The 18,788-nt window shown below is 37.9% G+C and overlaps 3 protein-coding genes across 3 annotated transcripts; 2 read left to right on the top strand and 1 right to left on the bottom strand.

Moving 5' to 3' along the window:
* Window positions 1-206: 206 nt before the first annotated feature.
* On the top strand, window positions 207-875 carry LOC119081081. Its single transcript, XM_037189823.1, has one exon. The coding sequence runs from the start codon at window positions 207-209 to the stop codon at window positions 873-875; it is 669 nt and encodes a 222-aa protein (XP_037045718.1).
* Window positions 876-4,462: 3,587 nt separating this feature from the next.
* LOC119080011 (SRSF protein kinase 3) lies at window positions 4,463-9,339 on the top strand. The gene is made up of 3 exons (XM_037188187.1): window positions 4,463-5,826; window positions 5,900-6,313; window positions 8,050-9,339. Exons 1-3 carry the CDS (start codon window positions 4,978-4,980, stop codon window positions 8,782-8,784), a joined length of 1,998 nt encoding a protein of 665 aa, XP_037044082.1. The 5' UTR covers window positions 4,463-4,977; the 3' UTR covers window positions 8,785-9,339.
* Window positions 9,340-12,552: 3,213 nt separating this feature from the next.
* On the bottom strand, window positions 12,553-16,679 carry LOC119079996 (bone morphogenetic protein receptor type-2). Its single transcript, XM_037188163.1, has 7 exons — window positions 16,235-16,679; window positions 16,017-16,165; window positions 15,714-15,953; window positions 15,183-15,585; window positions 14,769-15,121; window positions 14,620-14,704; window positions 12,553-14,554 (listed from the first exon to the last, which is right to left on the bottom strand). The coding sequence occupies exons 1-7, from the start codon at window positions 16,302-16,304 to the stop codon at window positions 13,266-13,268; spliced, it is 2,589 nt and encodes an 862-aa protein (XP_037044058.1). The 5' UTR covers window positions 16,305-16,679; the 3' UTR covers window positions 12,553-13,265.
* Between the last annotated feature and the right edge of the window lie 2,109 nt (window positions 16,680-18,788).

Here is an 18,788-nt window from a genome sequence, read left to right as displayed (position 1 = left end):
CCACAAAACTTTGTGGAAAATGTCTAAAACGCGCATATTGTAGTCGCGAATGCCAAACATCCGACTGGTCCACGGAAGGCCAGCGTCATAAAAATTGGTGCCACTTGGAAAGAGGCGAGGAAGACATCGACTGGAAAGTAAGTGCCGTTACAGGCAAAGGACTCGGAGTAATTGCGATTAGACCACTGCCAGCATTATACCGAATTATGGTAGACGGTTGTTGTAAGAGAAATCATCCCGGTGTAAAGGATTTAATGCCCCTCAATGGCAGTTATGAGGAAAAATTTATTCTCAATCGTGTGGGAATCAGCAATGGAGATCTGATTTTGTGTCTTCGGATTGCACGAGTAAATCATGACTGCAAACCTAACGCTGACCATCGGTACGACGAGACCTTTAAGGCGGTCGTTTTATTTGCACAAAGAGATATCGCGAAAGGTGAAGAGATCACCATATGTTATCAACAGTTTCACGACATTGCTGGAAATATGTCGGCATCAACTTCAAGAAGTGCCCTGCAAGATAAATGGAGCATCGTTTGTCCAGAGGATTGTTTCTGCTACGACACACAAATGCAGACCCTCATAGCCCGGAGCAGAGAGTTGGATGGAAGAATATACAGTGTGGCCCGGCAAGGATATTCACAACAGGCTTTAGAACTTGTAAATGAGTTGATGGGCTGTCATGAAATTCTCGGCTCATCATTTTTGAACAAAGAGCGTACACTCAACGACGGCTTTCAAATCGCACTGAAGAGCAAAGACACTGTAGCAGCTAGAAAGTACATTGAAGGACTGTATGCTATTTCAAGCGCTACCCTATCCCCAGAATCATTAGAAGTTATCGATCTTAAACAGAAAAAAAGACTGTTGTAATTCGTTCATTGACAAATTGGGAATATTTTGAAAATAAAAAGAGTTTTTTGTTGAAACGTTCGGCGTCGATTATTTCGGTCGTTTTGAGTTCCCTCATTGAGTAATTGAGTCAATTTGCGAGAGACTCGAACAATTTAATAATTCTGAGGACAAATTTTGTCGTGAAATAATTTCGGTTTCATGCTGGAACTGGCAAAAATTGGTCTACACTGGATGTGGTAGTCAAAATCGTTTTTGATTGATATATTTTACAATCAGAAACGGATTTATCTGAAATTATAGTTGTTGGTAGGCATTTTAGAGACACATGTGTGGGACTTTAAAAAACCTTCGTGTCAGCGACGTAGGAGGCATTCTAAGAAGAAAAAAATTACAAACTTAACAAAAAAACTACTGTACGCTCTGCACGGCAGATAACCTCTGCCATTCGTGGCCCCATAAACCTCTCACGTCCACTCTTTCAAAAATCCTTACTGGAAACATTTCTCTAGAATTCACGCCGTAAGTGTGCCTAAAATTTGAATTTTAAGTGAACGATTCGATGAAAAAGTGAACCGAAAAGTACATTTCAACGCTTTAGTTCTCTTTGTTAGAACTGCCATGTGTTCGTAGTCTCGAGGACGAACATTTAAGACCTCGTTTATAGCGACCCAACAATCTGACCACGGCCACCAAATCTTGTCTTAATGATGTTTAACCAATCCAAACGAATTGTCGACCAAATACTTCCGAAATTGAGATTCCAAACGACCGAAGTAGAAACGGAGCGCAATGTGCGAAGTGTATTTTCAGCTTGGTCTACGTGGCCAATATTTAAATTCACGAAATCAATTTAGTTAATAAATGGCAATTGTACGGCAGCGAGGTAAAAGAATAAACTCAAACTTTTACGGATTTTATCGATTCTTTAATTATAAACTTGGATAAAATTAATATTCGAACCATTCACCACTACTCTTGTTACTCCGAAGTGGTTTGCTCGGAGTTTTAACGGAAAAAGAGGAAGATTTACAAATTAACCGTATGAAAATGACGCTACGTTAGAAAGACCTCCGCACTTTCCTTTTTGAATATCGACCGCACTTAAGGCGTGAATTTCACGCCGTAAGTGTGCCTAAAATTTGAATTTTAAGTGAACGATTCGATGAAAAAGTGAACCGAAAAGTACATTTCAACGCTTCCTTGTATGAAAATGACGCTACGTTAGAAAGACCTCCGCACTTTCCTTTTTGAATATCGACCGCACTTAAGGCGTGAATTACACTTTTCATCGCTTTTGATATTTGAGACAATATAAGGTCAGAGCCGCACTGTCTACCAAAAGGCCTTTCGGGAAATTTTGTTTAACGCCAATAACATTTGAAAAAGGCCGATTAATTCAATTTTGTCACGTCCCAGTTTCCCATAGTTTCCCAGTGTTTATTGACCTCGGCTTCGCCTCGAATCAACAAAATTCACACGAAAACTCTGCTTTTCATCTTTTTATCCCTTATTATCAAAATGACTATTACATGCTACTGGCGTCGAAAGAAGTGCATGAATAGATCAGTGTCAAATAACGGTTTTTCTCTCAAAATAGTGTCAAATGAGTTGTCAATTTCACAAAGCTAACCTCAAACAATGACAGCTCCATATAAATTTTTCTAACGTTGTGGTTAGCTTTGTGAAAATGACAGCTCATTTGACATCTCAAACGACATTGACAATGATCTATTATGAAAGCATGGCTTGCATAGCATGTCAGTAACTACTGAATCTCTGGAACCCGTCCTTAACAATGAAAGTAAATAGATAGGTATGGCCAAACGTTCAAATTTGTTCTAGCCGGAGCACATACGGATTTGCATGGCGCCACCTCAAACGAACTCATTTCTAGTGCAAATCCGTATGTGCTCCGACTTGCATGGACTGGCCATACCTACTTATCTACTTTCATTGGTCCTTAATAGAGTGAGTACCTTGGTGGAATTTTTTTTATTCACATACTTTGGGATGAATGTGGGGGAATTTCAGAATTTTTCTTACTCTGTTCAGGCTGCAACCAGAGGAGTTGCCTAAAATTTCCGTCCAAGTCAGATATAGTTACAAGTAATTTGATCAATATTTCGAAATGACGCAAGGGTGTGACACTATTCACGCTATTCACATATATTTTTGTCGAAGTGTCTAGGGGGTGAAATGACGTCGCTTTTCATTTCGAAACCTTGCACACTAAGTAAGTAGCCAGATTCTTGAAGAAAAAACTTTAAAATCAGGTTGACCCAACGCCCATCCATTCAATCCTTAATCCAACGTCCAACATCCGAAAATAGCAATTTCATCAAATCGAGGGGGTACACAATGTGATTAACCACTGGGTAATCAATCATTGGGTTAATCACCGAAAAACTCGATTGGAAACTGAGTGGGTTAGTTAAACATTCAAGTTTTGCTCAAATATCTGCTACAAAATACAGTGTAATACGAGTGAGTTAGAGGATATGAATCCTTCCAACCTAATAGCCATCCACTTTAGCCAGTGTAGCTCACCTAGTGAGTGGTTATCGGCATAAGTTATATCGCTTTGAGTATAGTTCGGCTGATTAACAATTTATATTTCAGGCGGACCAAAAACGTCACATTCACCAGACAGAGAGCGAGAGAGCTAAAACAAAAACAGTTTTGATCACATTTAATTTTCCTCGCAGTTTTTTGTCCCAGTTGTGTCAGTTTTTGTTCGGAATTTGACTTTTTGGTGTGCCTGAATCAAAAACACACCTTTTTGATTCTAGTGACGTAATATACCTCGTACTATACTATTACTGAAACGGTTTCATGGAAAATAAAAGCAAATTCAATCAAAGTTCAAATTATTGAAATTTGCAATCGAGTCTGTCTGTCAATTTAGAAATTTTGAGAGCTTATTAGTGTTGACTGATCTGACACTACCATCGAAACGAAAGAAACAGAGAAGAAGAAAAAACTTCCGGAATAATCTATGAACCGCAGCACCCGTAAAAAATATTCAAAAGTCATCTAAACAATAGAAACGTCACGTAAACGGTAGAGCTAAACGGAGGCAAAACGGACAAAACGGACGACTGTGAACTCAGTCTGAGAGAGAATCGATGTGGCAACCAAATGAAAAGGGTTGTCGACTAAGAATCTTTAAATGCAAAAAATACTATTTACCTTGGTTGATTCTGTTTTTGCCGTTTCCCACCCCATTCATTTGTCATGTCTGTCTCTGTAGCCGCGGTACGTACTGTTCGTTTAGTACCACGGGGCATTTTTTTTGCATGACCGCAGTTGATTGATCCAATTGATTGGACAGTGTGTTAAGTGTTTATTAGCATATTATAGTCATAATATGTTACACGTTGGCCATTTCCGTATTCGCGAATTTGTTTAAATTCGTCCCTCCCAGGGCCATACCTTGTCTCTAGTTTCATTGCAGGATTGCAAAATGCAAATCCAACGTTCTGAAAGAACATTGTGCAAATCTGAGTAAAAATTTGAATTGAAAGAATTGCTGAGTTTAATGTACAGTCGCGAAAATCAAACGAACTAAATTAATCGATTCGAAGCATTAACCGCATTCATTCATCGTTAAATGTCGTTTTGTGAAAAAGTTCGGCCATTATCTAGAACATTATCCACAAAACTTACACAATTTACCTGCAATTACACAAAACTGTTTGTAAAATTGTGTTTATTGTGTAAAGTACATTTAACGGCGCTCACTTTACACACAACAATCGAAATGTGTTGACGAACAGGTAGAATAAATTGTTGAGTAAAAAAAACTGTATGGTCGAAGGCATAAAATGTAAATAAATGCGTGAAAAATTAAACGAATAACAAATCGTTCAGATCAAACATCAGTATAGGAGAGCGGAGTGGTATAATAAAAATCGAGTGAGGTTCACATTGCGTGTTTCGTTAATTTTTTTTTCCTCGATTTCTCATCTGTTTTATTCGATCAAGTTGCTAAAAATTTATTGGAACGAGTCAAGACACAATAAATCAGGACAACTGCACTAAAAATACATTTTGGAGTTGCGTGGAGTGGTTGTAATAAATAGAATTTCCACGAAAATAAAATAAAAATTTTTGGAATAAAATGAATTCGAAGCAGGACATAAACAGACGAGTATTCGCAATTCAAGCGAAAAAGAAACGCCATAAGGCCAACAAAAAGAAGGGAAAAGGTCAAAACATAGCAAACAACAGCAATACAACCGTGACAACAGAAAACATAAACGATATTACGGACTCGAATATCGATAACTTCACAGCACCAACACCCGTGCGGCAGAACGCCACCAGTGGCGACAGCCCCAGCCGTATTGCATTACCAATTGTAAATCGTGATGCAGCCATTACATCTCCGCAAGATGTTAAAAGTCTAGGTCCTTCGAATAGCTCTTCCAATGAAACAATCGGCGACCACGATGATGCATACACCAGCGAAGAAGAAGAACAAGAGAATCGGGAGGACTATTGTAAAGGTGGCTATCATCCAGTCAAAATCGGTGATCTGTTCCTGAATCGTTATCATGTTACGCGAAAATTGGGTTGGGGTCATTTTTCAACCGTGTGGCTATGCTGGGACCTGGAGGATAAACGTTATGTTGCATTGAAAATCGTTAAGTCAGCGCCACATTTTACTGAGACTGCTAAAGATGAGATTAAAATTTTGAAAGCGGTTCGTGATGGTGATCCAGCTAATCCGAAGCGAAACAAAACCGTTCAACTGCTGAATGACTTCAAAATTACGGGTGTGAACGGTGTGCACATTTGTATGGTGTTCGAAGTACTCGGTCACAATTTGCTGAAATTAATTCTGAAATCAAATTATCGTGGCATACCGCTGTCCAATGTTAGATCGATTACACGACAGGTGCTCGAAGGTTTAGACTATTTGCATACAGAATGTCAAATCATTCATACAGACATCAAGCCTGAGAATGTAAGTTTCTGCGCTAGACGTTCCGTTGACGACAGCGAAATTCATTTGATAAAAATTCCCCTTTTTGGCACAGGTACTGATTTGCGTCGACGATTTGTACATTCGGAAGTTGGCATGTGAAGCGACGGAATTACATGCAATGGGATTGAAGCTGCCATATTCGTTGATTAGTACAGCACCGAAAGAATTTCAGGAACAACCAATCACCGGCAAATTGTCCAAGAACCAGAAGAAGAAAATGAAAAAGAAGGCGAAACGGCAAACGGAATTGATTAAAAAGCAACTCGAACACATCCAGCAGTTGGACGCAATTCCCGATAAAGTGGCGGCGGACAAAGGCGATGAATCGCCGAGAAACGGTAGCGTCGATGTGGACCAGCAAAATAATGACGACGGCGATGCTGACGATAATACTCCAGATGGTCCTCCGAGCAATGAAATGTCGCCGAGTGGAAATGAAATCGTAAATGGAACTCAAAAGTCTGAGGTAAGTTAACCGAATGGTTGGCTATTGTGTGAACGTTGTTTTTGTATGTAGCTTTGTATTGGACTACCTAAAGGGTTTTCTGTTGATACACCAAACGTTCGCAAGCGCATTGCCATTGGTGATGTTCATCTCCACTTTGTTATTCAAAATTACACAATAATGTGACCTTTTGAGCATTGTAGCGAAACATCAGACTTCTGTGACATCATCTGCTATGTAAATTGTGTCTGTTTCCTCAAAATAACTGTATGCGCCAGATACCTGTGTCGAAGATTGAATAATACAATCTTGTCTGGGAATATTCAGTTAAGTTTTTGCGAACGAATGCGAATTTATCAAAAAATTCTATTTTTAAACCGAAAATGAATTTTTCTACAATACAACTGCGACCAAAAGGTTAAATGAGAATTTCAGACATTTTTTTCTTAACTTCAAATCAGTACGAACTACTGTTCCGCTACATTCGTACCAGTACTGTTCGTGACATTAAACAGTTGTTTTTGACTTAGCGTAAACCTATAGCCTTTTGTGAGTTGCTAGATTCGGTCATCGGGGCTATAAAGTAGTCTTCAGAAATGTCAACCAATTCGAAACATAAAGACAGTTTGGAATGAGGATGAATGTTTGGTAGAAACGGTCCAAATTGTAAGCATAAACTCCGCTCCTCGCATCAATATGCTGTAGTGTTGTTGTTCTGAATGAATAATTTTAGTTATTTGGGACTTATTCAAATTTGGTTCAAAGCCTCCGTTTTAGCGTCGATGAAAAGATGAAATTGGATTTTTCCTGATGTTTTCGATGGGAAAACCACTAGCCAGGATTTGTATTAACAATTCGAAAGGTTGCACTAAGTTCGACCATTGAGAAACGATTCCAGCTGAGTAGTACCAATAGTTCTGCTGGTCCCTTCGAGGATGTTAGATCATTGTCATATAATACAGTTCTTACTGATTCTACTGAAACGAGAAAAATGGCAAATTTTGGGCACATTGCTCCCATTTGATTCTAAACTTTTTTCGACCGAGTTTGGACTCGCCTCTGTTTGAGTGGCATTCACTCCAATTAAATTGCTGCCGCTGGAAATTCGATTTTAAGTTTCTGTAAAAAAACCAATACTCGCCACGAAAAGGCATAACAATGTACCTTTACAAAGTGTCTCGTGGGAAACTGATCAATTCAATTCCTTTCCTATCGCAGTCTTTGATTTTTCCTTTTACAAAATGTCCTGAGTCCTGTTAGAAGCTCCAAACTGTTGTAGAACGCCATGATAAAGATTATATTTCCGGAAGGGTTCTTTCGTCCGGGGTTGTTTTATCCGATTTTTCTGGTCGTTGAGTTTCGTTCGAAGTCTACTTTCTGTAGACTGAGACGGAGTGTCTAAAATAGCTATCCGTTCAAGACTTCTAACTGCACTCCCAACCCACTATCCACCCAATTAACTTTTATATTTTAAAAGACAGATCTTAAACTCTCTTGTTTTTATGTTGAATGGTTGAGCCTGCATTTTGTTTAGCTATGTGGGATGGATTATGAACTCGTTTGAAGTTCGGAAAATTTCTTTTTGATCTCTATCCCAGATCTCTATCTGACTGATCATCAGTGAGGATATTCCAACTTTTTGCGGAGTATTGAAAGATGAGCGATTGTAGTTTGTTGGTTCCTTCATTCAATTTGATCTTTATTTAAAAAAAATCTTTTATTTTCTCCCACTAACAATGTGTTGTAACGCATTACAGTCCACCGATGGAGACATCGATGAAGCCAGCGAATTGATCCACAAAGACAAAGAGAACAACACCACGTCCGACGAGAAATTGTCGCCGAATAGCAATGAATCCGATCCAAACGAATCGAACAATTTGGACTCGGAAGAGAATTCGAATACGGCAAACAGTAAAACCGACGACAACACCAAACAGCAACCGTATAAGCTCAACGTACTACCAAAAGATCCAGCATTTGAAATTTGTGACATTGAAGTGAAAATTGCTGATCTGGGCAACGCATGTTGGGTGCAAAAGCATTTCACCGAAGACATTCAGACGCGCCAGTACCGTTCGTTGGAGGTGATTTTGGGCGCTGGCTATAATACGTCGGCCGACATTTGGAGCACAGCTTGTATGGCATTTGAACTAGCCACCGGTGATTACCTATTCGAACCGCATACCGGTGAGAATTACAGTCGTGATGAGGATCATATAGCCCATATCATTGAGCTGTTGGGACCAATTCCGAAGAAGATTATTTTGTCGGGAACCATGTCACATATTGTATTTAACAAGAAGGGCGAACTGCGTCACATAACCGGACTGAAACCGTGGGGTTTGGAGGAGGTGTTAGTGGAGAAGTACGAATGGCGTTTCGACGAAGCGGCTGCATTTGCTGAATTTCTGCGACCGATGCTTGAATTCGAACCGGCAAGGCGTGCAACAGCGGCACAATGTCTCGAGCATCCATGGTTGAAGCAGTAAGTTGGGAAAAAAGCAGACAACACATCCAATCCCCCAGTTAAAAACCACCACCCAAAACTATTAGCGTCCCATTTGTGTGAATATTAAAGCGTGTGTAAGATCATCCTAAATATACTTAATTGAAACAAGTTGATTTAAACGGAAAGAAAGAAAGAAAATGAATTTATTGTTAAGCAAATGGAGGAGGAATGAACCACAGAATGACAATGTTTTTTGAAAGACTTTGATTTCATCTATCGCAATTCATATTATAATCATAAATCGCCTTAGTAAATTCACCTCCGGAAACACATTCACACACATTATATATACACACAAACCAACACCGACTTTCTACGACACATTACAAACTGTATTTTGACCACACACTCTCCTAATAAAAATTTAATTTTAAAAAATTGCAAAAATAAAAAATTAAGAAGAATTCAACGCAACCAAAAGCATGAGCAAAAAAAAGAAATTGTATTGCAAATGAACAGTGAACGGTTTAGACTATATTTAATATGCAACACCGGCAAACACCATACAGCATATTGATATGGATTTTAGTAAAAACATTTAATTTATTTGATTTTCACTTCACGCATGAGATTTAATGTCAATCAACAACAAAACAACCATTTCTACTGACTCAAAAAATATTCTGAAAATGAAAATAATTCTTTTTTTTTCGTAATTTCGTGTCTGTTAATTTAATTGACATTTTGACAAATTTTCTTTTTCTCCGATTCAAAATCAAAAAAATAAAATAAAATCAACTTTTCTTCTCATTTACGATTTCATTGTCTTGTATACTTTTGAAATAAAAGATAGCAAAGAAACTAATAAATCGAGAGTTTAAATTTTACACAAAATAAAAATCAAAAAGCGAAAATTATTCATAGCCTCCGAAGACATCATTATACACACACACCAGTGAACAGTCCCCAATCATTGTAAGAATCCCATCATAAATCACAATAATGAAATATTACCATAACAAAGAACAGAAAATAAACATAAAAATATGATTCAATGTTTTGTTGTTAATTGTTTTAGAGACAAAAAAAATAAATAAAAAAAAAACAATTTAAGTATAAACCAATTAGTTGTTTTGAGCTTTACCGCAAACCTTGTTTTACTTCATTCTTTCGGCCCACCTCCTGGTGAAATAACTTTTCGTGAAAACATTTTTTCCTATTTTCTTGTAGTTTCCCACATTTTCCTAGATTTTTCCAGATTTTACCAATTTGGAAAAATCTAGAAAAATTCAGGAAAATGTTTTTTCGATCGTCGCTAGAAAATACACAACAGTGAATTTGGTTCACAAAAAATCAAGCACTAAGTGTCAGGGTTCCCATTTTTTGAATTTTAAAATAAAAAACATTTTAGCAAAAAAAAGTGGTCAGAAAGAGGACGCCTCCACTATCGAAAAAGGGTGGATCATATTTTCATTTTGTTTTTATTTCAAAATGCCTGGCCCAGGCTGTACTTAGAATTAAACAAGGAATCCGAAACAGCAAAAAACAAATTTTAAAAAGGTTGAACACATTGCTCATTGATATCTCGGGCATTTGGGAACCGAAGGCATTACTACTAACTGTAGTTGATAGATTAGGAGCGCAACTATAAAATACCATAAGAACGTTGTTAATCTACGTCTTCACTCGAGCAGTGTAACTCTGTCAGTGTTCCCGACTAAGATATTTCGATCAAAAATTTCAGATTCGTTGTTCAATTCTAACTACAGCCTGGGGTCAGCAGGCCCGTAGCCAGGATGAATGGCCAGGGGGGGCAGTGCCCCAACGTAATATTTCGAAAAGTTATTGTGTTTTTAAAAGTAGTCTAATTTCGCCGAAGGCGAAAATTTTCTCATTTCCACTTGCATGGAATTTATTTTCTTGACCTGAAGTTTCCATTTTTGAAAAGTTGTAGATATGGAGATTATCGCTTTTTGTTGGTGAATCGCACAAAGTAAAAATTATCTATTTAAATACAGTCATTTAGAAAGCAGTGCTACGACGCTGGTGGAAATAATGTTTTCTCCCCGGGATCGTGTGTTTCTTTTGCGTATTCTTTATTAAAATCGTGTTTTAACACAAAACTCTTACGCTTTCTAAAATCTTATTTTTACTAAGAGTTAAAGAAGCATCTGCTTTGCAAGAGTAAGATATTTTCAAATTCAATTCAATTCAATTTATTAATCATAGAACAAAAAGATCACGCCTTATATAAATATTTTTCTACGACAGACTAGAATCGAATGGATTTACTTTTCTTTTCTCTCTATCTCAAGTAACGGAAACACAAATAGTTTCAAATGGTTACTTTCAATAGATGGAAGTTTTTACGTTTTTTGAGATTTTGTACTAAAACACTGCATCAAGATAAAATTACGACGCAGGCGAAAGTTTGGCCTCACTCAGTTAACATTCATAATGCTTGAAGGACACCCCAAAGTTAAGAGTTTCATGACGTTCGCTGTCCTGTGCTCTTTGTTCCGAAAGTGTTCATTCTCGGATAGTGACACCGAGGTTGCCATACCTTCAGAAGATTTCAATAGAAACTGAAACCGAGGTTTACAAAGGTACACAAAATTGCATTCCCAACGGGAACTTTTAGGAACTTCGCGATCATCAACATTTAGAAATACTGAAAAAGGGTTTGATTCGCGTACATTAACTTTTCCCAAAATCTCTTTCCGGTAGAGATGATCCCGTGATCCCGCACTCTTCCCACCAGTGTAACCCGATGCGCATCAGGCGAAATTTTGAAGTCGAAAAATTCTCATGCTTCAAAATGGGGTGTCGTGTTTGACATTGAATCTCATTCCAGCAACATTCAATAAAAAATTTCCACTTGTCAGCAATTTCAAAGCTGTGTAATTTCGGTTCCGTTCATAGACTTACTTTGGATTCTTTAAAGAAGTTATATACAAAAACAAAACCGACAAGATAACATGGGAATAGCAGTACTAATTGTTAGTAATTGAATTTCTTACTCTTGCAAGCAAAATGATAAGAGTTGATTATGTGCGAGCCCTAGCTACGGGCCTGGGTCAGGCCTTGAAAAATAAAAACAAAATGAAAATACGACTCAACCTACGACGTACGTCCTACGTGTCCAGATCTTGAGTAATTCACACTGCAATTCATGTTGGAAGACCTCTAATGCGGCGGTTCAACATTCACACATTTATTCGTATCATCGACGGGATGTCTCGACGTAAGCATCTCTGAGACCAATTTACGCGATCAATAAATTCCGACCAATGTTGAAATTTTTTTTATTTCAACGTAAAAAATGAAACGTGTTACCGTTTACATTAAGAATAGACGAATATAAGGACAAACGATGCTGATTTCGCCGTATCACGCCTCATCAGTACACCTATGTCTTGCCAGGACAATGTGTATATCAGCACGACACAAACTAGAGTGACATGGTCACGTCGGTTGAATCGGCAAACACACTTTTCGTCATCTGTTCAAAACTTGTTTTTCGCTTTGCTGCTATATCTGCCGCATATAGCATTGTTGGATCTTTCACATCCAAACGATTGCGGTTTTTTGCTGTCTTGTTGGTTCTCTGACTCCCAAACAATGTGAAGTTTTGACTATAAAATTCTTTAGACTCCAAGTAACAATATGGGAACAAAAATTAGATCAATTTTGAATTTTTCTCCAGTTTCAATCCTCTTTCAGTTGGTAAAATTATTGTCCCTTCTTACCCGTACACCGAATAAGTCAATATGGCGTAAAACAGCCTACGAATTGAAACACCAGAACCATTTTGCTCGTCAAATGGATAGTTTATTTTTTTCGAAGTTAATTTTGTTCAAATAAAAAAAAAAATTGCCGGTATAATGCCCTCGGTTATGATGTGAAAGAATAAATTTTTTTGTTGATAAGAGGGAAATAGAGCATAAATTGTGATTATACAGAATATACTTATAGGGTGAATGACAATTTTTGATTTCTTTTCATTTTAAATTACAGTCTCTGGTTTGCTTCTTTTCTATTCATCATAATTCTCAATACTCCATGTTTATCAAATAACTACCACGTACTCAAAATTATTATCATCGATATATACTTAACTTCGCTAATTACCGTTAATTATAATGACCATGCCCGGCCGTGTCGGGCTCAATACTTTTCATTTCAATGATGATATACAAAAATCTTTTACTTCAATAATTTTAACAAAAAATTGGGTGTAAGACCGCATTAGGCAGTGAATACATCGCTTACTCTTGTCGTCGCCAACAACGTCAGCCGTCTCATAAACGATAAAAGTAGGTCCTATAGTCTATAAAAATGCTAATAATTGTCTTAACAACGTAGCTCCGTGGTTCTTGGTATAAATTGTGTGCTCCGCGGTATCGATTTTGTTACTAAAATTTAAAAAACGAATTTCAAAGAAAATGTCTCTGCTGGCAAAAGTTCCAATCAAATCAATCAATCGATCGATTAGAGCTCTAGCAGCAGAACCTCTTCATGCTAGAGAGTATTTCGTTGAGACGTGTCCATCATTCGATCATCGTACAAAGATAATGTCTTCGATGCTCTCATCTTTCGTACGGATGGGGGAACATCGCCCGGAGTCAAAACTCTTTGACTCGGATCACGTAATCGTTCTATGCTGCCTTTTGCTCCGAACACTTCGCGAAATACTTCCAGCGATCTCTGTCGTTTCAGCATTCGATCGTCGATAGATTCCATCGTTGATAGACTTTTCATTGCATTGGTTGACTTTGAGACGACAATTTTTGGATTTTGAGTGATTATAGTGAATGCCTGGTTTGAGTCGCCTGGTGGTTTTTTCACACCCACACCTCTGTCGAGTGAACGTATTGGAGCCACTACATTCGGCTGGGATTGAAGATCTAAGTTACGCGGCCGTTCCATGGATTCGGCTGTTTGTCGCGAGTTTTTGATTGGCGATGATGCGTTCACAATTGCCGGGCTGTCGATGATGTTTAATTTTTCCGAATTTTTACTTCTGTTATCGTAGGGGTGATGGCTAAATAGCTTCTTTTGTATAAGCGCACGGACACCGTACCATCCTTTGATTTTTCTGTCCAACTTGCTTTTAGTCGCAAGCAATTCTTCGACGCTCCCACTCTCCTCAACATACGAGTAGCTACTGTTGTCGTCACCGCCATCCGTCGACTGCAATTTTCTATTTTTCTCGTAGAGAATCTGATTTTGAATTATTTTCGGCGTTGGAGTGGAACTACCAAATATGTTGTTCGACGGGTGAAATGTGTGAACGTTCACGAGGCAACTTCTTTTGTCCGTAAAGTCAGCGTTTGCATTGGGCAGAATTTGATTTGGTGGCGTAATAATGGTGATCTCTTCATCAGCGCCGTACAAATTCTTCGCAGTATCGGTCACCCGAAAGGCATGTGGATTCGAATTATTCGCCATTTGAGACTGACGATTTGTCGATTCGCAAATTGTGGTCGAATTTTTCGGCTCAAATTTGGACAATTCATGCAGTCTCTCCTCGGCACACAGTGCAGTCAGTCTGGCCTCGGCATCGTGATCCCAACAGTCTTCGCAAGTTTCTTTCGCAATTTTAGCAGCAGTACCACCACCCCAATTCAATGGAAATTGCGGTCGTGCCTTGTGTCTCGACACCAACACTTGCATTTGTTCGAATGACGGACATTTACCGATTTCTGCTTCGTACGGAGAAGCGTACACAGGTGGTTCACATCCAGCAGGATACCAATCCTCACATCGAGTGCAGAGTTCCCACAGGACCAAACCGAAGGAGTAGATATCTGTTGGAACGTTTCATCGGTCAGAATGTCCCAAAGAAAATGATTGAATTCAATGCTAAACGTACCGATTTGTTTCAATGCTGTTTCACAGTCGCGTAGATTAACGGCACCTTCTAGAACCTCTGGGGCCATGTAACGCAAAGTGCCAACCTTGAAAATTTGAAGGAATCAGTTCAGATCACCATCAGGATTAATTGGTGTTTTAGCTTCCTACCTCATTGATGCTTTTTGTTTCAGCTAAAGAGATTTCACCTTTCCATTCGTATCTGGGCCCATATGTCTTCAACGCGAAACCAAAGTCAGAAATGCAGCAACTTAGGTCAGCTTTAACGAGGATATTTCTAGTGTTCAGATCTCGATGGCAAATGCACGGCTTCTCGAGATCGTTCTTCTTGAGTTCGGTGTGCAAATGCGACAGGCCTCGAACGACCGATTTTGCCATTTTTGTGAAAATTGCAAACGATGATGTATTCTCGTGCAACCAATCTTGCAAACAACCTAATGGCGCCAGTGACAGTACAATCAAATATTCAATGTTATCGTGTAGCGTTCGTCTTGTATCACATCCTACAATATTCAAAAATTCAGTTTTTCAATCTCGTATTAGACGTAGAGGTCAAACAATTACCATAGTACTCCAATAAGCTTGGACAATCCATCAAACTGACCGAATAAATGTTCTTCTCATTGATGAAATATTGCTTGTGCTGGCTGGGAAATATTTTCACCGCCACTGCCGTTTCGTTAATCATCCCCTTCCAGACGGTGCCGTATTTTCCCTGTCCAATCATCCCACAAAGTTTCAAATTATCAACGTTGTGTAAATTCGAACTATAGCCCGGTCCTGACGGCGAAAGTGGTGAAAGTTCCGGTTCCGCTTTTATGGTTTTGCGACAAACGTACGCGAATACAATAACGGACACAATAATCACGATCAAAGAGACGCATAGCCATGTCAATGAGTTTGTCCAGACCGAGATTACCATTGCCAAAGCTGATGTTTCAATGTATGGATCGATGGTTGACGGTTCCTGGGTAATTACATAGGTTTGTCAGAAATTAAGTTCCCACTTCCCGGTCAAGTCTTAATTAACAAGTTTCTCACGTGACCTGACCCGTTACAAACTTAATACTAAACTTTTCAAAAAACGTAACATACCTCGTCTATCGTTTCCGTGACAGTAACGTTTGAATTGCACATATTGTCCGAACAACAGCAGAAGCGATGACTCTTAGTGGACGATTTGGGCTTGTCACTGATACAAAGATTATTCTGGCACGTTTTCGGTGCCTCCGTCTGCCAACATCCTTGTCGAACCATAACAACCGATCCGTTTTGATCGGTTCGCCACAAAGAGAAACAAAAATCTTTTCGATTTGGGCACAAAATTGCGCCTTTCTGAAATACATATTTTTCGGGTGTCATTAAAGCTCGCACTGTGATCGCAATTTTGTCACTTACCGGACGAAAAAGCTCCTTCTGTGCAACATTACTCTTCTCATCGTCATTATTGTCATACTCATCGCTGTATTCTTTGTACTCATCACTATCTGGTTGTGCATTTACTCCGAGTGCAATATACTCTGCACACATTAAATCCTTTGCAGGAGCTAACGCAATATAATGATTCTATGTTTATAAGGTAAGTTCTGTTTTCAAATTTCCGCAAATAAATATACCTGCGAAACACTTTGGTATCCAGACAGTCCACAGGAATACAACACAAATAATTGTCCTCATTGCAGCCATTTTTAATTAGTTTTGATTCTAGATTACCGAATCAAATATTTAATTTCTAAATTTTGCTTTCACATCACCCAACTCTCTCAATGCGTCTGATTTTCATTATTTTTTTTTTATCAAATAAATATTCAACAAAGTCAAAAGGAAATCGGCGACGTAAATTGTTCTTCAATTTTTAATCCTAATATAGACCACAAATCGTTTCCCTTCAACTCCCTTCAACTACACCAGTTCAATATTCACTAATAGCAGGCACATTTTGTGTTTTCAATTAAATATTTCGAGCACTTTTTCCTATTTCGTAAATAAATTCTTACGTTCCTTCGACAAGTCTGACTAGAGATATTGATTTTTCCGTTTTCCAACTACTTTTACTTAAAACGACACATCATTTCTCTCTCTACTCAACACGTTCTCCTTTTTTTTATTTTATGTTTCGCAATAATAATGTGCATATATAGATACACACACAATGGATGTTTTCCTTTTACACCGACCGCTTATACACCCCTTGAATTGAAGTGAGAGTATAGCTTTTTCTTGAAACAATTTTAGTTTATAAACACAACCAGTCCTTTTTCTATGAACGGTTTATGTGCGGCCATATGGCATTAAGGGTGAGACATGATGTTGTATAATAGCATACATCGCGATATGTGAATTAGTATAACGTAAAAATGCGATGATATTGAAAGGAGCACTCATGTAAACGAAAATATTAATAAAAAAAAAATTAATCCGATTTTCATATTTTATATCTAACATTATTCCGAGCTAAAATTAGATCGAATGGATGAAAAGAAAGGGAGCCTTTTCTAGTTCACCTAACACATTTTAATTAAATCTATTTCTATCACTAAACTTTCTTTCCCACATCTCATCTTGAAAATGGTTTCTGTATTTTGTCAAGGTATGGAATAGTATTTCTCTTACTATTTAAAGACACATAGTAAGAAGTTGTTTATAGATGAGTAGGTGCTAATTATTCCAGATATAGTGGAAGATGTTCAAGAGTCTCGAGACGCAATTACTTCTTCAGAAAGTTAAGACAAAATAAAATTTAAAACCGAAATGACATATGGGTAACTTCCAAACTATTGTTAGTACAGGCAAAAGTATGGAAGCTTCAAAGTTAGTAGCTTGATTTTTTTGAAGATTTTTCCGAGTCTTATTACCATTATGAAATGTGATTTCAAATCCACTCTTTCATCATTAAACTCACAATAAGTTTTTACTTTTTGTGGGTTTCCATTTGTTTCCATCGTTTATATATTCGTTCCACATGCATTCCATCAGGTAACTGTAGCGTCTCTCTTTTCATTTCTTCCATTCCACTCGTATAACATACGGAGTGGAACGAGCACTACTGCATAACTATACGTATAAGCATGTAAAAAGTTTATTTGAGTTAAGTTTATAATCCAACTAATAAAATGTTTAGCTTCAAAGGATGTTAAGTCATTGAGTATTTAGACTTTGTGTAAATATCCACTGTTCTGTTCAAATATGAATGCCTGCTACAAAGAACTAATTGAAGCTGTCTTCGTAAGTGTCTTAACATGTTCTTTCAGAACCTAAGATTTGATTTAAGTTTATTCGACAGGCAAAAAGAACTTCAGTTTTTCGTATAGGATCGTATGGGGGAATACCGGATTTTTACAATTTTAAACGTTTATCGTTTAGCAGGGATAATTACCGATCGAATGGTACCAAATTCGCCGAGTGCCGCATCTGTTTGAACATTTTTTCAGTTTTTCGATCCTCCTATTAGCGGTTGTCGCGATTGACCTAGTCAAAAAAATTGTATTTCTCTGATTTTTTTTAACCCTACAAATGCAATTTATCGAAAACCGCCCAGGTCAAACCATTTTTAAATTTTAACCGCCTAGGTCAGAAAATTTTCTGGATCAGCCACTGAATGCAGTGGAAGTGGAGAGAGCCTTCTCAAACTAATGGGTTGTGATGAAAGTTCATGGTTTGACCGTCGAAACTGATCGCCAGCGCCAATGTCAACATTTTCTTTTTGATTTTTCATTTCAATGATCTATAGAAATTGAGGTATAGACTCAATATACCAATTTATTCAACGTATACTACACGCCTGAAACATAAATGGTTTCACAAATTGTGTACTTACTGAGCGTCATAGACCTGAAACGTCATTCTTCTTCTTCTTAAAATGGCGAAAATCACAACCCATTGATAGATTGTTCATCGAATTTTATTGAAATAGGATTCAAGGACTGCCTGAAACTGAAAAACTCTTTGCCAGTCGTGCTCAAAAATTCTTAAATAGTTTCTCAGATTTAAAGTACTTAGGACCGACCATCGGTTTTTCAAGTTTTTCACGGAACCATTGGACATTGACGAGCGGTGGACTAAGTGACGAAAATATCTTAGGTAATTGTTTGTGATTTCTTATATTGCCTTGGGTGATTTTAGAGATTAGACACAATTTACAGTGTAATGTGTATACATAAAGGATTTAAA

Source organism: Bradysia coprophila, unplaced genomic scaffold, assembly GCF_014529535.1.
Source record: "Bradysia coprophila strain Holo2 unplaced genomic scaffold, BU_Bcop_v1 contig_350, whole genome shotgun sequence".
NCBI lineage: Eukaryota > Metazoa > Arthropoda > Insecta > Diptera > Sciaridae > Bradysia > Bradysia coprophila.
The sequence above is the reverse complement of the archived record's forward strand: the minus strand, read 5'-3'. Positions and strand labels throughout refer to the sequence as shown.